At 37.8% G+C, this 27,608-nt stretch overlaps 1 protein-coding gene across 1 annotated transcript; it reads right to left on the bottom strand.

Moving 5' to 3' along the window:
• Nucleotides 1-503: 503 nt before the first annotated feature.
• On the bottom strand, nucleotides 504-17,561 carry LOC115631254 (gamma-aminobutyric acid type B receptor subunit 1). The gene is made up of 10 exons (XM_030527967.1): nucleotides 16,530-17,561; nucleotides 11,735-11,878; nucleotides 10,789-11,064; nucleotides 10,410-10,661; nucleotides 8,603-9,004; nucleotides 8,239-8,540; nucleotides 5,862-6,000; nucleotides 3,399-3,674; nucleotides 2,890-3,208; nucleotides 504-2,233 (listed from the first exon to the last, which is right to left on the bottom strand). Exons 1-10 carry the CDS (start codon nucleotides 17,550-17,552, stop codon nucleotides 942-944), a joined length of 4,425 nt encoding a protein of 1,474 aa, XP_030383827.1. The 5' UTR covers nucleotides 17,553-17,561; the 3' UTR covers nucleotides 504-941.
• Nucleotides 17,562-27,608: the final 10,047 nt, after the last annotated feature.

Raw genomic sequence — 27,608 nt, 5'->3', positions numbered from 1 at the left:
TCGGCATATCGAAATTAAACTATCTTTGTTTATTGATTTCTTTTCAATTGCATGGATTTCAATAATTTCTCAAAAACGTTAGATATACAAAAATAAAAGTTTGTAAAACATTGTCGCTGCTAAAAAGCTCAATATACAAAGAAATCGAATTGGTGAGGTAAAATGGGAATGTCGGACATCGATAGATCTAATATTATAATATAGAATAAAAAAATATAGATATATACTGATCTTATAGTATCAAAGTTAGGCAACAAATTGAAAGTTATCTGACAAATAAAACGCGTAATTTCGGTTTCACTTAAAAAACTGATAAGTTGTAGGAGTTTAAGACCTATTTTTGTTTATTAATTTCTTTTCAATTGAATAGATTTCAAAATTCCCGAAAACGTTAGAAATACAAAAATAAAAGTTTGTAAAACATTGTTGCAGCTCAATATATAAAGAAATCGAATTGATAGTATTCAGTCCAAATGAGGTAAAATGGGAATGTCGGGCATCGATATATCCAATATTATAATATTGAATAAAAAATATAGATATATATACTGATCGTATAGTATCAAAGATAAACAAAATATTGAAAATTGGCTGACAAACCAAATTAATTTTGTAGTTTTGGTTTCAGTTAAAAAACTGATAAGTTGTAGGAGTTTAATACCTTTTGAGCTGAAATATATTAAAGATTTACCGACTGGTATGTGAGTTAGATGACTAGCTACTTTTTGGCTTGGATAACTTAACTAGTTACATATGCTAATGCTTTGATTGCTTTAAGCCGATTGGTCAGTTGCAGGCGCGCCTTGAACGCAGCTGTCCGTTCAAAAATAATTGCTTGGTGTTCACGTTCTAATTGACAAGGAGACAAGGGGGATTGGACGCGGCTGCTACATGAATCTATATAGTATGTATAATAGTTGTTGTTTCAATCGTGAGAAGAGCTAGTCCAGACCATTAGATGGTGCCTCACAGACCTGGGCCGTCTGATTCAATTGCTCCTCTTGTGAATCGCCGAGCGATAGACGCGACTTAGCCGCCGTCTCCATGGACTTCCAGTTGCCCCCGCTGGTGGCATGTTGCAGTGAGATGCGTGGAATGGACTTGCAGCTGCCCACCTCACTGCTTGTCTGGGCGCCACGATCCGTTTCGGACTCGGCCAGCGCACTGAGGCTGCAGGTGGGCGGTAGGATGCGGTGTGGAAAGCGTGGCGAGCCCCGTACACGCTCTCTCAAGCTTGGCGGGGCCATGGGTTGCACCACCGATGGTCGTCGATTGCTTGGCAGCTGAAAGTTTACCTTAGTCTCGGGCAGCTTCACGTACTTACCGCCCGTTTCGTCGAATCGCTCGCAGCCGGATATGGTGGGTATGGGTAAAAAGTTTGGATCTTTGGTCAACAGATCCAGATGGGTGCCACTTTTGGTCAGGGAGCCGCGATGCATGGGCTTCAAGTGGGCCGTGGCTGTGGCAGCTGCCGTGCCATTGCCATTGCTGATGGCATTGTTGCCATCTAGCTGTGTGTTGTAAATGGCATTGCAGGAGGCCGTCTGCGAGGAGGGAATGAGACGCGTGAAGAGACCCATGTGGGATTTGAAGGCCGCCTTGAGGCCCTTCTGATCTGCGAGACTGGCCGTGGAGCCCTTGTTGCTGGAAGTGGTGCGCGAGAAAATGCCGCGCAGTCGATTAATGAGTCCTGTCTTCGCCTCGGTGGCCTGCTGATGTGCCAGACGCAAATTAATCAAATCCTGTGTGGGCAGACAGGCTTCCTCGAGCTGCGGCTGTGAGGCAAAGGTGACTGAGCGTCGCATCGGTATTTGCATATACTCTGCCGATGGCCAACTGGCTCGAGGTATAACTGGCGGCAGCACGGAGAGCAACAAGTTCGGCAGTATGCCCGAAATGCTTGGGGTGCGCGATTTGCTGGGGTGTGGTGGGGGCTGTGGCAGAGTCTGTGTTGCTGGCAGCTGTAGAGAGGCGCCACTGGTTACTGTTACCTCTGGCTTGAGATGACCCAGCAGCGAGGTGGAGGACGAAGTGGTCGTGGAGGCAGTGCCCGACTCCAGCATGCGCTCCAACTTGCGGATTTCGGCATCCAATGCCTGTATCTCCTTCTTATAGACGCGATTTTGCACCTCAACGCGATACTGCAGCTCACGACGATCATCGATCACGAAACGACGTGTATTGCACTCCATTTTGAGGCCCATGCTGTGAATGACCGGATCTATAATGTCGTCTGTAAGCAAGATAATATAGATAACGGAAACTTAATACCGTAGGGGGGGAAATAATTTAAGTAAGTAGTTGTAGAGCGAATTTGCTTTAAATAATATAGTTCAGACGTCTCATCATTGGAAGTAAAACTAATTCTGTTTCTACACGGTAGATTGGTTCTAGAAAAAGTCGTGTAAAAAACCGTGTAAAAAAGACATTGATCATCATTGATTTATCATTGATAAATCATAAATCGTGCTAAATGGAATAATGTCGCGTAACTATATATAACATTTTTAATTTTCAAGCCGTATTAAATCAAAACCGTGTAAAAAAAGACAGAATTAGTTGTACTATATATTTGTTGTCTTAATCGTACACTGACTATCATGTCTGGGAATTTGAAAGAATGAAGTAAGATTTCATTAAATTAGACTTCTTTTAGCGCCAGATATTAAAGAAGCTCTGTTTAAAATATTGGCTAATTAAGCTAAGATTTTTGCCTGGTTTGTAGCTTTTAAAGACAGATTTATACACTCCCTATCTGTTAATATGCCTGGTTATTAAATTCAAATAAAATCGAAGTACTCTTAAAAACAATAATATTTACTAAATTATAATAATTTTTTTAATTAATACTCAATGTTACTTTATAGCTAGAAAACAGAAGTTACTTACTGCGTGCCCAAATATCATGCAGCTTGGGTATGAAGAGGAGGCACAAGGTTGCTGTCGTCGAGGCGAGTATCAATGCTGTTATCGTAATAAAGGCGAGGGTTACTCGCTCCGATATCAAATTGGCAAGAACGACGACAATGGCGCTGGTTATCACCACACTATAGACGGAGACGCCAATGTATTGGGAATCGTTGAGTGCTGGTATTTTCACATGACGTGTCTCCCAGGCCATATAAACGCCCACAACCAACAACAGGCCCTTGTAGGCGTACAACACGCCCAACCAACTTTGTGTGTGCTGTGAGCGACAAACTTCGACCTGAGGCGAAAAAAAATATATATCGGCATGTAAATGGGGGGAGGATAAGGATAAGATGGGCATAAGTTGGCAATATTTGTTGTGCGTGCCAAAAAGTCAACAAGAACAACAAAAACAACAAAAACACACACAGACACACACGCATACAATACGAAAATATTTATTATATTGTAAGGGAGCAACGACCTACCTGGGGCTGATAGACAACGCTTCGATCAATGGCGCTGATTTCAAGTGTCAAATTATGTAAATGCCTTTCCATTGGGTCGCTGACGACCCACAGTGTGACGACGAGCGCATCGACAAGCAACAGGCCACACACGAGCAAAATTAACTGTATGTCCTGCAGCATTTTATCCTTGAACACGCTGCCGGTGCGTGTGAAGATGCGATGCACACGATACGTCTTGGCGAACATGGAGCCAAAGGCCAACGAGAAGCCGGCCGACAGCAAATACACACGTGCCTGAAAAAATAAGCGAGCTTGCTGATATTGTAATTTTTCTATCTCTAGGGTGGTATGAGAAGTTTGGAAACATCTTCAAAATAGTTGAAAGCAACCACTTTTTAAACTAATCTGCAGTGCAACTCTCTGGAAATGGGGGGAGTACAATTTTCAGACTAGCTTTCAAGTGTGGGTTTGAAAAAGTATTTCAAAATTAACAGACACAAGACTTAACGTAAGACGGGGTTTCTTTCAAAAATTATTATATTTTTAATAAGCAAATTATTTGTGGTAATTAAGTAAGTTACTTAAAGCAACAAATGAAGTAAATCAAATTATTAGCCAGTTGATCAAATAACATGTGTATTGGCTGTAAAAAATAAGTTCATTAAATATTAAATATGGAAGCAAGAACTTGTATCTTAAAAAACACTTTAGCGGATTAATGGGCGGATAATTTCGTGTATAATGTATTTTGAATATTTGTCAAAATATCTTATCTTATTTTAATATTACAAGTATATATATATTTGATACATATATGCACTCAAATATTCCTTTAGAAATTGCTTAAAAACTAGTGTCTTTAATAAAAAAAAACGATAACGGACTAATGAACGAATAATTTTGTCGATGTATTTTGAATATTTTGAAAAAAGGAAAACAATTTCTCTGATGTATTTTGAATATTTGTCAAAAAAAGGAGTTATCTTTTTTTTTAAATTTATATATATATAAAAAAAATATTTGATACATATATGCACTCAAGTATTCCTTTAGAATATTTCTTGCAAATTTAGTAGCAAAAACTAGCATCTAAAAAAAAAAAACAAACGATGACGGACTAATGAACGGATAATTTTATCCATGTAAGTATTTCGAATATTTTGCAAAAAGGCGGACAATTTCTTCGATGTATTTTGAATATATGTCAAAAAAGGCGTTTATCTTATTTTAAATATATTATATATTTAAAAAAATATTTGGAGGCAATAACTAGTGTCTTAAAAAAACGATGAATAAAAATTTGGTCGATGTAAGTATTTTGAAAATTTGGAATAGGAGGACAATTTCTTCGAGTATTTTGAATATTTGTCAAAAAAGGCGGTTATCTTTTAAAAAGGCACTCTCAAGCTTACACATTTATAAAAATAATTGATACATATATTTCTTCACTCAAATATTACTTTACAATATTTGTTGCAACGTTGAGGAACGGCTTCTATTGACTGACTATTAAAAAGATGGTAAGTGCTCATCTCAAAATCAATAAGAAGGAATGTATTTTGACAGGCTGGTTGATAAGTGTCTATCAATTCCCAAGAACCTTTCATACGGCTCTCGTTTATGATGTGTGTGTGTGTGTATGATTAGTGGAATGGGTTGCACATGCTCGAAGGTGAAGTGGGTCGTCTCTTTTTGGTGATGCTGCTGTTGGCTCCTGCTGTGTTTGCCTTTGTGGCATGTCTCAAATTTATGCAAATAAAGAATATCACAAAAGTTGTAAATTTGCGTGTCATGTGTTTGTAGTTGCTGCTGGGCCGTTACATGATGCCTGCTGTTCAACAATAGGAGTGAACAACACCAGCAGCAAGAAAAAAGTGACACACAGCAGCAGCAGCAGCAACAGCAACAAACATGCTGCAAATTTCCCTGGAGTGGCATTTTGGAGGCTTACACACACTGAGAGACAGAGAGAAAGGGAATGGAAACGAATTTGATGGTCCTCGTTAGCCAATGCGACGGCATCTGCCAGCCAAAGTTTATGCGCACTTTTGCTTTCAGCCTAGACCAAAAGCCTTTTAGCAGTCAGACTAAAGAATTGCCAAGATTTCCAAAGATTTTCCAGATGCTAGCCAAAAACAAAAAAAAAAATGTATATAAATGCCATAAAGAGTAATATAAAAAAAATAAATAAAGTCAAAGTTGCAGCTATTTATAGCGCGTGAATAAAATAAACACATGAGCTGAAAAACTTGGAGCACAAACTGAAAGTCATATTTGATGAGGCAGCTCAAGAGTTCGTCAACTGGGGAGCGACTCTGGCAGCGGCGGCAGTTGGTGGAACGTCAACGACAATGTTGCTTACATAACGCAGCAAAGTCAAACAAAAGCACTCATACGTATGTCCATATATACATATAAGTAAGAACATATATGTATGTACTCGTCACACACACACACACACACACACACACACACACTCACCGTGCAAACTGTGGCAAAGGAGCTCGCGGCCGAGGGCAGCGTCGAGTAGTCCAGGCCTAGCAAGATGACGGCGGCATAGACGAAGATGCAGCCCACTGCGGTGATGTTGCTGAGTTTCGGGCTTGAAAGTTTAATTGCTCTATGGAATAAAAAGGGTATGTCAAAGAAAGGGAAGGGAGGAGAAGAACGAGAGATGGGGTTAGCACGACAAATACAAATAACAAAACCAAAGCACAATAGAACGCCTCTACAGTGGAGCGCAATTACGTAAAGTGCCATTGAATTAAACTCATTCTAATGCCAAATTCTAGGAATCTCTGCAAAGTCTAAAAGCAGTCATTCTGCAGACATCTTTTTCGAATTACAAAAATTCTTACTAATTTCCAAAAGAATACAAATTAATGTATTATTTTTGATTTGCCCCAACTTTCTAACTATGTTATGCTATTAAAAGTAAACCATATAAGCATTTCATAAAGTTCGTTAAGTAAAGGAATTATTTTAATTGAGATTTTAAGATTTTTAAATTCACGGCTGTCATACGCTATATATCATGATATGACATATTTCCTATACCTTGGCAATGCAAACTGACGAATTTTATTTCTTGCCTATAAACTATATATGTATATATTTCTCAAAGTTCTTCAACTAAAGGAATTATTTTAATTGATATTTTAAGATTTTTAAATACACGGCTATAAAGCTGTCATACGTAATATTTCATGATATGACATATTTCCTATATCTTGGCAATATATAATTTGACGAATTTTATTTCTTCTCTCTTTAATGAATACAATTTCGTTTACTAATTTAATCAGAATTGATGTAGAATAGATGCTGTAGTATTCATGCAGAATAGTGTGACCAGCTTTCATGCGAGTTCGTCGATACCAAGTACATTTTACAAATAATGTCATACTAGCCAGCTTTAGCACAATTGACAGAGATTCTGATGTACTTTGTTTTGCTTTTATAGACTGAGTGAACCAAGAACTTTCTTGCAAGTGCCAGCAGATGTGTGCTAAGCCGCTTAAATTTGTTACAAGGTTTCTTCTGTCGAGCTTTTCCAATTTTTATACTCTGTACATGAAATGTACAGAAGTATATTAGGTTTGCGGGAGCTGAAAAATGTAACAGGCAGAAGGAGGCGTGGCAGACCCCACAAAGTATATATATTCTTGATCAGCATGACGAGACGAGTCGATCTAGCCCTGTCTGTCTGTCTGTCCGTCTGTCCGTCTGTCAGTCTGTCCGTCTGTCCGTCCGTATGAACACCTGGATCTCAGAGACTATAAGAGATAGAGACACCAAATTTTGCACAAAGATGCGTTATGTGTATATTCTATACGAGTTTGTTTTATTTTTTTGATTTTCCCCCCATTTCCCCCCTATGGGGGTTTTCCCGATTTTCCATTCGTATAATCGCCTATATCTCGAAGACCATAAGACCTAAGAACACCAAATTTAAATCCAAGGTGCCTTGTGTGAATACGCAGAAAATGTATATTTTGGAATTTCCCTCCCTCCCCCCTCTACCCCGCAAATGCGATTTTCTCTAACTCCCGTAATTCTTGGAATTTCAAACTAAAATTTTGCAAATACCCCCAGTTAGTAATTATGTGTCCGTATGCCAAGTTTCACTATGATAGACCGATTTAACAAGAAGTTATAGCCATAAATATATTTGCTGCTGCAGCGCTGCTCAAGCGCTGCCCGGGGCTGTTGTTGATGTTGCTGTTTGGTTGACTGCGAAAATGCTTACACAGACACGAATAGATGCGTATAGGCATACATACACTCACACAGACGCAATTGCTATGTAAATGTGCAATTATACACCCTTTACGTGAGTTCGAATACCGAGAGAGGTAAAATCGATCAAATTTTTTTTTTTATTTTCTTAATTTTTTTATTTTCTATAATTATTGTAAACATATGTACAGAGTATTTCAAAGTCGGGACACCCGACTTTAGCTTTTTTACTTGTTAATACCGTGTTTTATAGTTTGATAGTTGGTATTAAGTGTTTGGTATTTTCAAATGTTTTAGAATACTCGACTTAGTCAAAACAATAAATCATTTCTTCATTTAAATTGTTCTTTATATCTTTTACTTGGTCTATATTTCAATCCAATTGAATTATCTATCTTTATTTTTCACAATTATTTCTGAAAACTTATAATACTTAGTAAACATTAATTGCACATAATTGAAGCCCTAAGCTGTGAACTCTTTTTACTCCATTCCTTTCACTATTTCTCAAATCTACCACATTTTATCAGATTTTTTTTTTTTGCAATTTCCCCGAACCACTGTGCTGGCGTGCAAACTTACACGATTTTGGGTAAACACGACACCAAGTCAAACTTACTTGAGCTTGCGAAAGTGCAGATTGAAGGCCAGAAATGCAATGGCCAGCGCAACACCCACACTGGATAGCGTGGCAATGGTGTAGAACGCCAAGGGCGCTATGGTGGCTACTCGCAGCTTGAACACGCGCTTGGCAATGGGCACCTGGCCGCTGTGCCACTTGACGGGACGGCAGCGCGGACAACGGAAGTCCAGAGCATCGGTGGCTGGATAGTAGAGAGCGATGGGTTCCAGCATTCCGCGCTGTATTTGATAGAATGCGGTGATGCCCACGCGATCGGGACCGCTAAAGGACACGGGTCCCTGTGCGGAGGGTGGGGTTAAGTCGGGCCCTGGCTGCAGATTAAGTTCGTGCACACACTTACCGAAACACCAAGGAAGTGCAATTTGCTCAGTTGTTGTAGAAATTCCCAGGCCATGTCGCTGCGCGTGTAATCGAAGCCATCTAGCTTGGATTGTTTGGCATCGCGTCTCCATTGCTCCTCGGCAGCGCGCAGAGCCAACGCGATGGCCCACACCGCATCGTAGGTCTGGGGGGCGTAGCGGGAGATGGCGTCCGGGTTGAGGCGTGTGGTGCCACGCCTACGCCTGCGCTTGCCCAAATCCGTTTGTGGCATAGAGCTGCGCCTGATTGTTTTTGAGCTGCGGTTGCCTGCATTTTGGGTGCCGCTGCCGCCTCCAGCGTTGCGGCTGCGGTCGCTGCCAACGTTCCAGCTTTCGAATTGTGCAAACTGTTTGCGCAGTTGTGAGTTGAACATGTGATTGTTCTGTGAATTGGAAAATGTGCAGCGATTAAACGGCAGCAACCACATTTCGCTCGCATTCCCCATCATGGGCCTTCCTTGTTGGCAAGGCGGCGCTTTTAATGAGTATGCTGGCTCGTCATTTTGCTTTTTTTTATTTTCTGCCACAGTGGACACTAAGTATTGATAATTGACTCTCTTTGAGAGACATTAAAAAAGAGAAAATGGCATTTACTAGAATGGGGGAGCCTAAGGTTCGGTGAGCAGAGCAGAGCTACTCTAATAATAATTATAAAATAACACTCTTGAATAGGTTTTTCGGATTTGGCAGTAATTTTAAAATAAATATATCGCATACAAAGTCATATTTATTTTAATTTTGAATGAATCCGTACACCTAAAGATATTTTATTTAATTGAAGGAAATTGTTCGGCTTATTTAAAGTAGACTTTGTAGATTGACAGCAAGAGTGAAATCTATTTCGATATGTGGGATAGACCGAGGAACAACTACACTTTAATTTTCAGATTTAAAGGATTCTATTCATAAAATTAACAAATACGAGTAATATTAATGGGTTTATTAGCTGATTATCATTTTAAAGTGGTTTTTCTATTGAAGCAATGAATTTCAAAACGGAATGTGCAAGAACATATATTGATTTTTATTCTTATTTAATATGAATTGAAATGAAAATTATCGAGCTTCGATTTAACGAGTTTTATTGAGTTGAATTGGTTTTTTGAAAACGAACAACTAGAAATATAGGGTTTAAAAGGTTTTATTAGCGCAGAGCCTTTGTATTCGATCTATATAAGTAATTTAAAGCTGATGAAACTACATTTTTTTTTAGATTGGGAATTATATTAAATATCGTATTTAGATGTTCTCATGAAAACCAATGCATAAATATTTGTATATGCATGTACATAAATGATTTTAATAAATAGCACATTATTGTTTATTTAAGAAATATATGAAGTCATCTAGAAGTTTAGTTAGTCTTTAACTTCGGGTTTCTGTTGAAATATGTGGCATTACGTTCTTTATAGATAAGTTCCACTGTACAGCTGCTGTTGCTGGTATCGTAAATGAACGCTTAAATAACAATAAAAACGTTGGCACGCGTCTACGCGAACGAAGACATCGACGATGGCGACAATGCCACTTGAGCACCAGCCTAGTCTTTGGGATTTTCTAATCAAATAAATCATTTTATTTGCGTCACATACAATAACAACAATAACAGCAACAGGGGACGGTGGCTGGTCATATAAACAGACACAGACAACAGAGGACAATGGACGGAGGACGGAGCATTTGTCGCGAGCAATCTGCAAAGCAAACAGAGACAGAAATCGAAATGGAGACGGGGACAGAGGGAAGGCGGGGGACGGACAGAGATCTCTGTGGCAGTCACTCACTTACCAGCCCGCTGTAGCTGACATTGTTGCCCACAATACTGTTGTGGGTGGAGACGACAATGAGGTTCTCGACGGCCTGCTGTAGCTCGAGGCCGGTGCAGGGGGTCTGAGCGCTATTCCACCAAGGAGCGCCCATGCTCTCGTGCAATATCCAGGCATAGTCCGCCCCAAACATGTGGAGGCGATACGCCTCGCAGAGGATTTGCGGCGCTAATTCCTGTGAGAAGCTGCCGATAATGATGCGTGTGTCGGTTTCCTGCCAGAGGAGTGAAGTGCAAAGCATTGTATGATGAAAATTGTATCGCAGCTCATTTGTCATGTTTACGAGACGCAATCAACGCTTTATGACTACTGTACGAGTACGAATATGTATCTATACTTACGCGTAGGAGCAGCAACTGCTCCTTAAAATCTGTGGCTGCAAATGTGATTGTCGCCGCACATGATATATTGGCGGCCTCCAGCTCGGTCACCAGATTATTGACCGCCAGCGAATGAACCTCTTCGTTCTGTGAGAATGTGGTGACGGTGTCCCAGCCAAAGCGACGTATGAAAGCAATCCGAGCCGGATTGTGCGATGAATCTGGGGCCACGGTGCGATAGAAATAGGGGAACTCTCGTCTATCGCTCAGAGCCGGAGATGTGGAGCCAAAGGAGACCTGCAATTGGCGGTGCGCTAAATGAGCCAAAGTAATCGTTAGCCTAGCCGTCCGTGTCCGCCCACAACCGACTCGGCAATGACTTCGCATTCATTCGAGCTAAGTGTGTGTGTGTGTGTGCGAGTCCTTTTCGCTTAATATGCACGTCATGCCTGTGCGTTTGTGCGGCGTCTTCGAAGGTCTTTCAATGCCGCAGGCTCACCCAACACACACACACACACACACATATACACAGATAGTCCCTATAAGAGCACAGACAAAGTTCGTTCTGTTGTGCTTGTGTGTGTGTGTGTGAGTGTGTGTTGTCTACAAAGTTTTCTCAACGCATTTAGTTGCCACATATTTCATCCGATATGTGTATAAAGCTACTTCAAAGACCGAAAATTTACTCAACGCATTTGCATGTAGAATTTATCCGGACCCCCCTACTTCCCTACTCCCCCTTCCGCCCGCCATCCATAATGTAATCCTTGTTCCCTCATTTATAATTTGTAGGCACACATATTTTTGGCTTGTGTTTATTTAAGCGTGGAAATGTGAAAATGTTTATTGGCATTTGTGGCATTTATGCTAATCGAGCGGCACGTGAGTTGATTAAATTTTTGAGCAATTGCTGCGCATTTGCATTTTAACAAGCGCAATCATCGACGACTCTATCTCACCCACTCACCTGCACGATATTCCAGTAGGGCACCACTTTCGCCAGACTTTCGGTGACCTCTGAGCAGGCCGAGCCCAACAACATGACCATGCGTGTGGAGGGTTGGGTGTAGATGGCGTGGAAGAAACGATCAACACCGACCCCAGGATCGCACTGTCAATAAATAGATAGAATAGGATATATGTACAATTACAAAATGGCTGCCAGTTATTTATATCTTCGAGTAACTCTAGTGTCGACCGTAACACAATTATAATCTTTGATTTCATTGAGTTACAATTTTCGTGACTTTCGATTTTAAACAGCCAATTCAGTTGTCAGCACTGTCTTTCAAGAGGAAATGTATACGACCTGACATGTAATTTGATTGGGTACGTGGCCAGCCAACTATCTCAAACAGGCTGACTGCGCAAATCAAACATATAGATGTTTGGCCAGAGCAACGCATGAGCTAATGAATACACCAATCTTCTATAGAGGATGTTAGGCTGTTCCCTGCTCAAAGTTCGATGCAAAAAGACACACCAAAAAAATTAAAAAGAAAATATACCTGGATAGTGTATAATTTTTCTACAGCCATTGAGATGATAAAACGGAATCGGTAGGCTTATATAGTCTGTGCTTAATCTACACTTTAAAGAGTAGACGGCGTATTTTTATAGCGTCAAATATATTTCTCTAGGAAATTGTCTAATGGACTGGAGTGTCTGGTTTTAACAAAGCTGTTGGTGGACTAGGTAGCACATTGAGGCAATTGCCATTACTCTTATAAAACCTAAATAAAATTTAATATATCAATGGAATTATAAGCTAATAATAATAATAATTTAATTTAATAATTTTGTTGTTGATTAAAGTAAGTATGCGATGATTTGTGAGGTTTCATATATTGAAGTGCAGTCGACTATTTGTATGCCTGACTACAGCAAAATACATTTCGGAAAGCAGTTATAACCATTCCTTAGGAGTAACTGAGTTTATTTTAGAATTGACGCACACATGCTGAATACACTACGGTGTTTGCATATAAGTCGTGGATTTAGTATGTTCTCTATCGTATGTTCTTCAACTATTTCCTGTTTGACACTATGAATATTACAAGTATATCTTAGTTATTCTCATTAATATATGAATATAATTGTATTACTTTTGGCCACCAAACAGTATCTCTGTTACAGCAGCTATTTACATTGATACAAGATATTTGTTTAATCTTTTATTTAAGTGTATAAAGCTGGTGCTTATCCAAAGTTCCGCCAACTATCAATCGGTATTAAGGCCTTTTAATAAGGCCTTTTAATAATTTTAATTTAATAGCTCGAAAAACAATTGATAATGAAAAATCTTGAAGCTTTGCCTTTATCTATTCTTCTTCTTTTAAAAATAGAACTAAAAATGTATAATTTTTAAACTTTAAGTCATCAAGCTTTATGTGTTTCTTAAAATATTTTTTCCCGCTTTACACTGTCAATTATATTTCCCAATTTTGTTTTGTTATGTAGAAAGTGAAAGAAGCTTAAGATATCTTTACCTCACTTGTAAATGCTTAATGTTTTTATGTTTTTAAAAAAAGTGAATAAATTGAATGGAATTAAATTATGATTAAACTAGTATCCTACTGCCTATCTAATAAGCTTAATCTAATTCTATAATCTCTTTAATTATCTCATCTTGATTATGTAAATTACATCATGATTTACAAGTATTTTGTTACGCCCTTTGGTATTCAATTTCAAATGCTTCACGATAAAAAACGGAACGAGTTGTAAGACTTGCTCTGATTAACTAAAATCGTGCGTAGCTAGTTACGATTATGCGCTAATCAATAGCCGAAGGAAGTTTCTTTCTGCAATTCGATAGCTGTTTTCCAATTGAGTAACAATTAAAGATTGTTTGTATTATAACACCTCGTTTCTAGGAAAAGCCAATACCAGATAAATTAGTTATAATAATAGCAATTCATCTTGTTTGTATATAGCCCAGTATTCTATTATGTTATGCTCGTGTGTATACATAAAGAAAGCAATTCTTAACAGATATTGTAAAGGAAATAAAGGGAATGGATGGAAGCTTGCCTTGTCCCCCCTTGTGGCAACATCCGTGGCGACTTCATTTTAATTGTTTCAGTCCAACCTCTGGCATCAAAGAAATGCCTCGGGGGCAACTCAGTCGGCGTTAAATGCTCTTTGAATGCATTTCATTTATGTTTGCGGTTCACGGAGCGCGCAAAATGCTGAGGCAGCCAACATCGGGCATAAAAAAGCGGCAAGATGTCGCAATAAACATTTTAAAATGTCGAGACGCTGATATTTGGTGATATGTACGTATATCTATATTATACTTGTATGTGTATGTGCATGAGATCGGGACGGGCATCCCGCTCCAGCTATATTAAGTGCCATAAAAAGACGATGAAGGCCGCCTCAGTTGCAGACTTGACATTCATATTGAGAGCACGATACCATTTTCCGGAGCGCAAGCGGCCTCCGCAATAAAATACGTTGATGACATCTTTCTTTTAGCGACTGTTGCCGGTGCCTGTGTGGCTTTTGCTGCTGCAGATTTTCTTATTAAGTTTTAATGTTGCACGCGCTACTAAATGAAAATTCAATTTCGTAATGGAAACGGCTCTGACACCGTAGCTGTCGCTCTTTTACGAGCCAGCGCCTGTGGAGGGACAGCCCAGAGCTGACAGCCCTGCAGAGCCTACAACTGGCCTAAATGTTGGCCCGGTTAGACTTATGACCCATCCAACAGCACCAGCTGGTTGTGTCCGAAAACAACTAGAAATAATAACAAAGTAATAGCACAAAATGAAAAACTTTGTCAAACGATTTTACGAAACTGAAATACCCTTTAAAATGGCGTTTGTATTGAAACGACAAAAGCAGCAATAAAATCGGTCTATTATGTTTGTTACTAAGGACTCTAATAAATGAATTCATTTTTGCTTGTATTATAAACACTCTGCTAATACACAAAAAAAAAGGTTTGTAATACGATATGTATTTTTTGTTTGTTTCTATTTTATTTAAAGTATTTAAGAATTATTTAAAAACAGTTTTTTAGGCAAATCAAAAGGTTATGATATATTTGAAATTTTCTTAAATGTGCTTCGCAATTTTTAATGAACTACAATGTTATTAAAATATAGTTTTTTTTTTTTAAATGGACGTAGTTCGCCAAGCCTAAAGATTTCCTATAAGTGTACCTATGGACAATATTCCAAATAGCTTAAGCTGCCATAAGCTGCATTTGTTTGCCTTCTGTTTAAATTCTGCACTAAACTTTTAACGAAGTCAAATTTTGATAATATAGCTTTTTTATAATCGAAATTATTCCGCAAATCTAAAATTATGCCAATGTCTTGCCTTCTGTTTAATTTATACACGAAATTTTTAACGAACTCAAATGTTAACAATATATTTTTTTTTAATCGACGTAATTCGTCAAACCTAAAGGTTTCCTATAGATCTATACCTATGGTCAATATTTGTATTCCATATTAATTTGCAACTCCTTTAAACTGCCATATTGGTATCAAAATACTAGTTTAATAACTTGTATATAAATTAAAAAAAAAAACTTAAGGTATGCTAAGTATTTTCGTTTTTGCTTTCTGTTTTTAAAGAACTGAAATATTGATAATATAGTTGTCTTTTTTTTTAATCGAAGTTATTCCGCAAATCTAAAATTATGCCAATTTCTTGCCTTCTGTTTAATTTCTACACGAAATTTTTAACGAGCTCAAATGTTAATAATATAGCGTTTTTTTTTTAAATCGACGTAATTCGTCAGGTTTCCTATAGATGTATACCTATGGACAATATTTTTATTCAATATTAATTTGCAACTCGTTTCAGATGACATATTGGTAGCAGAATATTAGTTTAATAAATTGTATGTAAATTTAAAAATTAAAAAAAAATTAAACCTATGCTAGTTTTTTTATGCTTACTGTTCAATTTCCAGACGAATTTTATAACGAACTGAAATCTTGACAATATAGTTTTTTTTAATCGAAGTTATTCCGCAAACTTAAAAGTATGCCAATTTCTTGCTTTCTGTTTAATCTCTACACGAAATTTTTAATGAACTCAAATCTTGATAATATTTGTATATATACAGGGTGCGCCATATATGCCATACGCCATATGTAAATATTGAATAACTTTGTCATTAGTGAACCGATTGACTTGAGTAGACCAGTGTTGAAAACCTCAGTTCAATAAATTGTACAGAACCAAATTAAATAAAAATATCTCATACTTGAAAATCGGTTGTTTATTTTCAAAGATATTCAATGTTTATATAAAAGATGGCGCACCCTGTATACTCATATTTTTTTTTAAATCGAAGTTATTTCGTAAACCTAAAAGTATGCCAATTTCTTGAATTCTGTTTAATTTTGAAGTTTTTAACGGACTCAAATGTAGATAATATGTAGAAATAGTGTTTTTTTATAATCTACGTAATTCGCCAAACATAAAAGTATGTTACTTTTTTTACATTTTGTTTAAATTCTGCACGATATGTAAGCATTTTAGAAACGGTCCATCGGTGATTGAGTTGTGTTTGCTTAACTTTTGATAAATGTTCGAAATTGAAACACCGAGGACTTTATCAACCAGAGGATTTCAACTCTATGTTGCAAACTTATCTAACAAATCCATTGTAACCTTCGCCAAAAAGGAAGGGCAAAAGGAGAAAAAACAGAGAGCCCATCCACACACAGAAAAACACATCATTTATTATCGAGGGGTACCCCCGGACTCGGACTCGCACCCGGACGTGCCTCACTCACCTGCGTGTCGTTGGTGACCAGCTCGAGCGTGTAACCGGGCAGCAGCTGCTTGCGGTTGATATGTTCCACGGCCATGGTGGCGGCGCCCAGCTCGCTGAGTCCGTCCGGCCTTGGGCCGCGCTTGGTGGATAGCTCGAATAGGCCGAGCAGCACGATTTTGCCGTGATTTTGTTGGATCTCGGCGCGTGACATGCGGCGTTCGCTCTCGAACACTTGGTTAACTTTTAGATAGCGTTGCTGTTGTTGCCAGCTGCTCAGATTGCTGAGCAGCGCCGCCGTCGACGTGGAGAAGGCGGAGAAGTAGGCGGTGGAGGAGTTGGACATATTGATGCTCGGCAGATTGCTGTGCGTGTGCAGTCGCTGACGTCGCTTGACTTTCGTCCGTTTGTATTTCCAATTTGCTGGCACCTGTGCCAAGGCTAAGTGTTGTTGTTGTTGTTGCCCAGCTTGTTCAGCCTCTTGTTGGCTAAGTGCTTGTTGTTGCTGTTGCTGTTGGTGTCGTGGCTGCTTTGCATCAACACTTTGATTGTCCAGCAAAGCGCCCAGCGCTGTTTGCTGTTGTCCTGGACGGCTGCGATATGTTTCACTTTGGGCAACTTGGCTAATTGAACCTTTGGTGGCATCATCAACACCTGACGGCGATAGTTGCTGGCTTAACGGCATTAACTTAATTGCCACACTCGTCGCTTTATCATGTAATGAAGTTTCTGCTTGATGCTGCTGCTGCTGCTGCTGTTGTTCTTGTTGTAATTGATATTGTTGTAGTCGGACGTACTCCTGCTCCATGCCCATGGCTTGCAGCTCGGCTGAGGATTCCATGGCGGCTGCCACTGGCGTCCAGGCCAGAGCATATGGCATTGTTAATAGCAGCAACGCTCCCAGGCATGTCACAGCGCATTGTTGCTGTCGTGACTGTGACTGTGGGTGATGTTGGTGCTGTTGGTGATGTTGGTGTTGTTTTTGTTGCTGTTGCTGTTGGCGCAGGGAGCGATATCTCGCCTTGCTCACGTGAATTATGCGCATCCCGTTGGCAATGGCCCTTGGCCCATTAATCACCAAGGCATTTGAATCTGCAAATGTGTGTGTGTGTGTGTGTTGGTTTGGATGGGCGACTATAAACAAGCAACGATGACGCTGCAGACAACAAGAATGGCCAACTAGGGCTGAGTGGAGTCGAGTCGGGCCGGGCCGGGCAAATGGTGTCGAATATATATCGCCTTTTTATACAGTGCGCCGACAGGACATGAACTGTGCCGTTTATTGCTGGCCCCGCTTATCGCTCATTCACTGACGCTTCCACCTCCACTTCCACTCACCACCCACCTTCTCTCTCTTTCGCTCACTCGACCGCTTTCTCACTCCCCTCCTCTCGCTCAATGGTTGGCAATTTTATCGCATTTTTATTTGCCTCACTTTTGGTTTTTGCGCCTTGAATGTGTTGCCGCTCATTTGGAATTGCCGCTGTCCTTTTTTCCTATCCTTTTCCCCTTCCACTTTCCGCAGCTCTGGTCCTCGGCGTCCTCGTTGTCGTCGGCCTCGTCCTGGCCGTGGTCGAGCGTTTTCTGTTGATTGTTATTATCTGTCGCTCACGGGCACACACTGAAAATTATGTATTGGCATTTGAATAGGTCATAAAAATATGCATTCACTTGGCTTTGGGCTAGGCTCGAGGCCCCAACAACAACAACAAAAACAAACATGAAAAGAATAACAATGCAAATGGTAGGCAAATGAGCAACAACGGGCTTAAAAATCACACACACACAATGGACAAATTTCTATCTCAGCTTAGTCCAACCAAATAAATGTACCCTTTACTCAGAAAAGTTATATGTTTTAGAAAGCGGCTTTGTGTCATTGCCATGGAAAATAAAATTAGACAATCGAACTTCAAAGGGAGAAGATGAATCTGATGACCCTTGAAACTGTGGTTTCCAGATACCAGAATAAAACTGTTTTGTATTTGGACTGAGGGTTGGGACGACAGTACTCTCCTATTCAGGTGATAGGACTGCATTTTAAAACAGCAATGGAATCTTTTAGCCAAGGCTCAGTTAACTTTTGATCAATTTTTGACCTAAAAATTGTTAATATTTAACTCTATGCCAGTCAAAAAACCATTTCCACTTGCGACTCATTTATACTTTCATATCAGATTGAAAATTATTCTAAATCATTCCTAAATAAATAAATAAATTAATAAGCCACTATATTTGAAAAACAAAACACTTTGTAATGATTTTAAAATTATTTTAAAATAGAAATAAAACTATTATACCGATGGATATTTGGTATAAATTTTGTACTTCAGAAAATCCTTATAAAAATTGTTGAAATAAATTAGGTTTAGAAAATAATTTTACTTTTAAGCATAATATGAATAGAATTTTTTTAAATGTAAGTATTTAAGACTATAGCATTTAAATTGAAACAAACTTGTCTTACTTTGTTTCCTTTTTATTACCTATGTGTTACTGAATCGTCAAAGGGAATTTTTTAGTGATTCTAAAGGCATCTATCTGAAAATTTATATTTTTTTTTTTAAGAAAGAAGATAAGGTGCCAAAAATCACGAAAACCTCGTACAAATATTTGGATTTCAAGAATAAAGGAGAAAATTTAAAATATTATTGTTAATATTACCATTAACTACTAAGCTGGTAATTACTATACATATATACTATTTTTTAAAATCTTTAATCTTTATTTAACTATATACTATGATAATGAAGTTATTTTATTTTAAAATGTTAAAATGTAAATGTTCTGAAATTTATTTGCCACTAATTATACAGCTAAGGTGCTAAGGTGTATTTAAAAAATTGGTACTAAAGACTGGTATTAAAATAGCAGGCCTTTCTTGAGCGAATGATTAACTCATCTACAAAGCTTCAGTTTTTTTCAACTAGCAGTATCTATTAATTAATTTCCTCGTTTGGTTTTCTTTTTCTTCATCATAATTCTGTGTTTAGAATAAAATCGCGCAACGACATTTTATATTGTTGACGGGAAAGTATGTTTAATTATAATTTTTAATCAACTATTGCAAATTGAAATATTTCAACTTTATTCAATTTTAGTAGAAAAGGGTTTTTTGTTAACGTTCCCTCAAAAAAAGAATTTCATCTTGTTAGTGTATTAGTATTGTGGCAGGTGAGAGGAAAGCAAAACTGAAACAAAAAGCCATGGTATTTGGACGCCAATTTTATTTTGTCGACAAAAGGATTAAGTCTTCGATAAAAATGGCTCGAAAGCGAGCCGCACACACACACACGCAACCACACACATGAATGGATATACAATACAATGTCTGCTTGTTTATATGGATATGTTTTGTATATTCCACACATACGACACGTTTTGCAGCACCATGAAATGCCCATAGACTTTTGTTTAGATGGGTTGCTTTTTGGTTTCTTTTTGTTATTGTTTTGTTGCCATGGCTTTGTTGCTGCTATTGTTGTTGGCATTGTTGTTGGTGCTGCTTTTGGGCACTTGCCATTATTTTTTATGCTAATGGCAAACATTTTTGCTGGGCTACTTTTGAGCATCACGCGCCACAGATTTCTAAGCGAGTGTGTGAGTGTGTGTGTGTGTGTGTGTGTGTGTGTATATGCATAATTGTTTCGAGATTACTTAAACAGCACGCGCGCAACACACATACAGACACACACATACATACAAATACACATGGACACAGTTTAACCCTGTTGTTCAACGCAGCACACTTATTTCTTAAGCTAAAAAGGGTATTCGGGGCGCCTAATACCGTCTATAGTATACACATTGATAATGCCTAAATTTTTTCGATTTAGAGTTAAATTTAGGAAGGCGTAGTATGAAAGGTAATTAAGTGCTTAGGTAGGGGTGGATCAAGCGCCAAAATGAAACTTCAATTGGCTCTAAATCTGACATAATTATATTGAATAGGGCAAGACTGGTGGTCGTAAACATGGATGGCCAAATAATTAACCGCTTTAAACGCTGCTAAGCAACCAAAAACACAAAAGCATAAATAAAAATGTTAGCTTTGGGCAAGACGGGCAAATAATTTGCAAAGAAAATTGCAGAATTTCGAAAGTATGTATGTTTGAAGATATATGTCTTTTAATCCAACTAATAATAATTAACTACTATAGTTGTCTGCTAGAGAAAGTTGACCCATTAGAATTTTAAAAAGTGCTTCTGACACGATGGCGTATATGGTCTTAAGTCTATGTCCTTATACGCACTTGCTCTAAAGTTGGATTCCCTCTGAACAAAATAAGGTTTTAGTCTTTCAAACTTTCTCAGCCTATGTACCCATATGTGTGTATTGTATATTGACTCTATCTGATTTTCTACAAGAAAAACATTACAAATAGTTTGGAATTTCCGATTTCATTTCCTTGTTAATTAGGTTTAACTTTTTCACACACAAGTTGTCTTATTTTATTTTTGGTAATTATGTGATCATGAAATTCTGAAAGCCCTAATTCAGAATTGGGTAGTTTTGTTCGGAATAAGTTATTAAGTTAAGGTTTGACTGTGTTAAGCGGATTGATTTTAATTGAGAAACATTATTTTTAGTCTCCAACTGTTTTCTTTGTTGTAGTTTTTTAACGTTGTTAACATTCAAAATGTCCATTAATTCACTTCGAAATTTTAATGTGACACCTTCTGCTTGCTACGCTTTATTGTTAAATGAAAAAACTGCGATCATTCGATCATTCGCCAGGGCGTGCTATTATCTTAAATTGAACTACACCAGACCAAACTTTAATAGTGCTATTTAACACTAAGCTGTTATAGACTTGCAGTCCGGTGCCTTTTCATTGGATTGTTAAGAGCTGAAGTATGGCAAGCCTTTGGTGAAGTGTTAAGTGTCCTTAGAAAAAGGTGCTCTGGTGTAGGACCTCGTTTAAACGAACGCAGTACCCCAACGACCTTGAGCCCGCCATTAGGGGTGTCTTTGGCGCTATCGCCAACCGCAACCGCCACCAATCGAACTACAGGGCATCGTTGCACGAATGCGGACACTCACACAAACACACACACACAAACGCTTATAAAACATCAAGCATTTGTGTTTGTTAACCCGCTGTGTTTTCCACTTTTCCATTTTCAGTTACGTTTCTTTCTTTCCTTCTTGCACAGTTGCCATTGCCTTACTTCTTAGTTACTTTTTTACATTCATTTTCACGCTCTCTGCTTATTTTTAAAACAACGCGCACTTTTCTCGCCATTGCGCCTAAAATAACTTTTTGGTCCATTTTGTTGTTTGTGGCGCCCCCGACTTTTGTGACTGCTGTTGTAGTTGTTGCACACTGACAAGGCAGTACGTTTGTGGCAACAACTTAACTCGTAGACGGCCTTCTTGACTCTTCTACAGATAAAGTCTTAAAAAGGGCCAAAGGCCAAAAGCAACTCAAACATGCACAAAATTAGGCATGAAGTTATAGTTTTGCTACAATTTTGTGTCACTGTGCAGATAGTGCTGTTGTTGTTGTTGTTGTTCTTGTTAATGTTGTTGCATGTCATAGCGAGCTACTTGTAGTTACATTTTGTGCTTTCTGGCGCTGCTGCTTTCTATTATTCTGCCATATTTCACAATTGTTGCCGTGGTATTTAAACCTGCACTTATTTATGGCCATGCAAGTGTTATGAATGTACATGTGTGTGAGTGTGTGTGTGTGTCTGCTTTGTTGCCGTTGTTTCGTACTTGACATAAATTATGCAAAATGTTGCCTGCATTTGTAATTGTGATTTTATATTGCGAGAGAGAAGTTCGTTGCCATTTTACGCTTGTAGGCGCATCCGTACCGACCGACCGACCGAACTGCCTTCCTCTACCTACATCTACCTACCTCTATACGAGTATATAGTCATATATGTTTTATGATATTCATACAATAAAGTTCCCTGTATGCATGTTGTTTTGCTCGCATGTATTGTTATGACAAACAACGTAATGCTTAGCCAGTGAAATGGGCATTCCAAATATTTGTAAGCTCTTTTACATAAGCCATTTAAATGTTTGCCTAAAATCAAAGAAAATGTTGTTAAATTTTAAGCTTGTGTAACGGACAGATTGTGAGTTGATGCTGGTAACGAAGCCACGCTTTGGGGGCAGCTCATGTAAGTGCCTATTAAGTTAGTAAGTAAGAAAAATCCAACTGCCCCTAAATAAATTAGTGCATGGACAATAAAATGTCGAGTCTCCCAAGAACTGGCCGAAGGATATTAATCATTTGGGGGCTGTAGTAGTTTAAATGTGTAAGAAAATCGTTTATGCTTAAGTGTTTTGCTAGAACGATAAGAAAGGCTGTACTTAAATATTCGCAGGACTACCGAGGAACACTGCTTAGTTCTAGGTTTAATTGGTCGAAGTAGTTAATGCCTGGCCTTCTCAGGCTGTAATTAAATCTAAGAAGAACTTGAAGTGAAACTTTAAATTATATATTCTTAAATTGAAAGATTGTTCCCAAACAGACAAGTTCATTCATTTAGATTAGAGAGTTCCTATTTATTATTTTAATTGCAGAAGAATTCTTTAACCTAGTTATAAATGAGGAATAGATTGTAGTATAGATTGAAACATCCAATAGCCTGTGAATTGCTGCACCTTAATTGCCTATCTGCCCACAGTTTAAGCAATTGTATTGAAAACTAAATTAAAAGGCGGCAAAAAATAAATTTCTTTTTATTTCTTACACTTCAATGTTAACGATACACGAAACATAAAAGGAAATACAAAAAGGAGTACAAAACAAAAATCCTGACCTGCAGAAAAGAATGTAAATCTGATTAGGAAATGCAATCAAGGAAGCCAGCTTGAAACAATCGATAGATAAAATCAAAACCCTTGCCTTTAACGAGCGATTCGTAACCATTTCCAAAATTGATAGCCAGGTCGGGGTCCCTACACACAAGCTCCCCTTTTAAACTAAATGCCTAAGTGTAAATTTTCAGAAGGCAGACAAATATTTTCTAAGTACCCTGCTGGCTAGCAGAATATGTAAGCAGAAGGCAGCCACAAACTAATGAAATCGGGACGATGCTTATTATTAGGTTATGGTGCTTATAACATTATTTTAATGAGCTCGGCTAAATATAGCCTAATCCGACATGAAAAGGCCGCCCAAAGGAATTTTACAATTATGATGGGCGAATGGGAACGCGAACGTAGATTAAAGAAAATGCGCGTCTGGCTGAGACTGAAGTTCTTATTACTTCGCCCTTACATAAAGGAATGTTAATCATAAGAAACAAAAACCAAGATACAGCAGACAGTCAATTTGTTATTTAACAATAAGTGGGGAAATATTTGTAGTTGTGACACTTGTTCTGGAAGGGGAAGTCAGTTGTGGGAAGACTTGATGAGGAAACCAACTGTCTGGCTTTTGTTTGCACAGTTGCTAAATATTGCGTATACGCCACGTTGCACACATTCACACAAGATTTGGGATACTATTGGTGATAAGATTATTATGATTTCAAATCATGCTGCGGCTTTTATTTACTTTAGTTATTTTGAACTTAAAGCCGATTCATTTCACTTATGCTTTCAATTATTTATTTGTAGGCACTTCTCGCACTCGCGACTGTTTTTTTAAAAAATTAATCTCCGTCGACTTTTGAAGGCGTTGGGAAACGCACGCCACGAGCTCCGAACCGCAACTGTTGTTTGAAATTGAATGTGCGGTCATTTTGTGATAAACTGGCGTTGAAAGATACGAATGGATGCTGCGTTTCAATCAGATTAAAAGAGCCCCCGATTGAAAGCACTGAGAGTTTTTCGCGTCGGCGCATAAGAAGCGCGCCAAAATTCATTCATGAAAAATCAGAAACAAGCACAGCAGTAACAAAAACGAGAGCAACAACAACAGGCCACAGCATCCGATGCCATTGCTACCATTGCTGCCACTGGTGGCAACAAGCTGGCAAAAAAGTTTCGCATAGGAAATTGGAAAATGTGTAAGACAAGTTAACTTTAAATTATGCAAATTAATGCCCAACATGAAACTAAATAATTTGCAACTGTTTTTAATGAAAAATTCATTTATTTTGCCGGAAAGCAAGCAAACTTTCCCAGCTGCCGGCTGTCAATTCAAATTGCACTATGAAGCTACAGCTACAACAACAAAAACAACGATAACCAGAGCAGCAACAGTAACAAGTTGGAGCAGCCAGTGAGGACACTCTTAATTATAGCTGCATTCGAACCAAAGACTCAACGAGGCGTATTCGAAACTGAAAGGCTGCTTTAACATTTGTTAAACACTTCAGACAGCTAGAGCCGAAGGCTGCCATGTCTTGGAGTCTCTGTTCTATAGGGCGACCAGCATTCAACTAAGTTTCTTTTTCATTTCATCTTGCCTTGCATAATGCCTTTTCAATAGCATCTAGTGTCGACCAGGCAGTGTGTATGTGTGTGTGTGTGTGTGTGTGTGTTTGGCATTTTATTGAGTTGAGGCATAAAAAAATTGATTTGATTTCTGTGCGCACTTTGCTGCGTTCTCGCCCCTACCCGCCTCTACACAATTCATTGAATGCAGAAACATTTCAATTTGATCCTTTTCACTGGCAAAAAATGTAATTAATTTTCGCTCAGTAACTTTTCAGCAAACTGCAATTGAATTGAGCTCTTGATATGGCGATATTGTTACTGTTTGTTATTTGAGATGAGATTTAAATTGCCAGTTCATGTTGTACTCCTTCACATTCATTTGAAAGCGCATGTCAACTAGCCTGTTAACAAAAACTGATTATATTAATGGATTGTTTTTTCATAACGAAATTGCATCAGCTTTTATTTTAAGCAAACAGATTACACAACAAAGCAAATTTAAACAAAATATTAAATGACTTTTCAATCTTTATCTGTTATGCGACAAGGCAGTTGTTTTTATTTTAAATCTTACTGGCATTGCAAATTTGGCCGAACTCTCATTGGGGAGCAGGAAGTCTTTTTTATCAAGCTATGCATTTTTCATTAATTTATACAACAATGTTTTTAAAATGCGTTTCGAAATACACAAGAAAAACTAAAAGCAAAGCTTTAAAGTTCGTTGTAGTTTCATTTTAGTAAAAAAACAGATTTTAAATATTTTTTGATTCTCGTTATTTGTTTCTTCACAGCTTCTGTTTGTCCATTTAATAAATAAATCAGCGTTGGTCATAAAAAAATACTGATAGTCAATGCCCCGTCATTTTCACTCCATTAGATTAAGGGCTTAATGTTTCCACAGAACATTGTTCAAGAAATAAAATAAAAGTCAATAAAAACAAGGGAGAATAGAGAATACCCGACGCTGAAATACCCTGTACCGAAATAAGCTTCCAGCGCTAAGTTATATTCGCCTATATCAGAAGCAAAAAGAACAAATTTTTCGATTTGAATGAAATTTGAAACAAGACTAGTTATATGTTACGTGTAGTTTGGCTTATATAGCTTTGAAATTATGGACAGTAATGACGGAGAGACTTATTTTTCACGACATGCCGATTATAAATAGATATACGTCATGGAGGCAGAAATGTTTCCTTCTTCCTGGTACATTCGTTCGGATACAGGCTATATAAATAAAATATCAGGTTTTGAAATTTTGGTTCAACGCATATTTTCATTATTATAATTTAAAAATGGCCTATCATTGTACTTGCTTAAAAAAATAAAGCCTGCAAGGAAATAGGCTTAAATAAATATTTCATCATTTAGTGAAACTATTGTCTTGACTCAAATAGTACATATTTAGAAAGCCAATTTAATGCTTAGAGGAATTAAATTTTCAAAATAAATGCCTCCTATATTAAGGTGCTTTTAATAGCATTTTGATTTTGAATTGAAATCATATAAATATAAATAGGCAAATGAATACGACTGTTCATTCAGTAGTTTCTATTATTCTATAAATAAATAAAATTGTGATCTGATATGAATGCTAGAACTACAATTTTTAACCACTTTATTTAATGCGGAAATTAATACAGAAATTAAGCAGGTCAGTCGAGTTTTACCCACAAGTTCTCGGTGTTAATAATATTTTCTTGGTGATATTTTTATCACTATATTTCACTATATTTATATTTCACTATAATTAATTCAATAAAACAGTTCATTGCCTTTTATATTCATGATATTATAACATTTTTCATTTTAATAAAATTTTGTTTTTAAAAATTATTGTGCTTTTACATAAATATATTTTATTTAATGGAATTTAAGTGAACTATTTATTGAATGAAAACACTAGTATTTTAATGTTTATCCTAAAATGGCTTGTTTGTATTGACGATCCACTGGGACGGCTTTCTGCTTTGTTGAAAGCTTGTGAAAATTACAAAACTTTCGTTTCCTTGTTCGTCACAATTTTTGCCATTTTCCTGCTCTACATTTATTATAAAACTTCGTTTCTGCTAATAGACATTTATTTGCAGCAAGCGTGCACTTAAATGAAATGTTTTCTAGATGAAATGTTAGTCAATTAGTGTTTGCTAACTATAGTATCTAATATCCTCATTGTCAAAAGTGCTTCGCTGTACGAAAAAAAGAAAATAAATGGATGCTATGACACTGTAGTCTCCCTCAACACATCCCCAGTGTCATTTCTTTATGAGCTGACAATGAAATGCATTCTATAACAAGCAATTTACAGACAGAATTTGCACATAAATTTGATGCGAGCTCCAGCAAGGGCCACAGGACGGTTGTTAAGGGAGCACAAATGGCATCATGCTATCCATTTGCATTGCACTTAGCACGAAAAAATAAAAATAAATACGATCCAATTGCATTGGCAGTCACATCGTTACCAGCTTCCACCTTTTCCCCTTGTCTTTTGTCTTCAACAACAACAGGACCAAACAGGCAACACGACTTGCGATTATCTTCACTTGACTTCAGCCCTGACATGCAAATTTAATGCAACTAGCTGGCATAGAATTTGAAGGTGGGGAGAGAGTGTTGGGGCTAGATTCCACAGCAGAGCCGTATTTGGCTGTTGACTGGTGGTGACTGTCGCAATGGAAAAGAGGACGGTCTTTGTTGTTAACTCGTCTAAAATATGCGCTCTGGCGGCAGCAACAATGAAATTGTGGC

This window comes from Scaptodrosophila lebanonensis, unplaced genomic scaffold (genome assembly GCF_003285725.1).
Source record: "Scaptodrosophila lebanonensis strain 11010-0011.00,11010-0021.00 unplaced genomic scaffold, SlebRS2 tig00001412-arrow-pilon, whole genome shotgun sequence".
NCBI classification, from domain to species: domain Eukaryota; kingdom Metazoa; phylum Arthropoda; class Insecta; order Diptera; family Drosophilidae; genus Scaptodrosophila; species Scaptodrosophila lebanonensis.
This window is presented reverse-complemented; position numbering and strand designations above follow the sequence as displayed.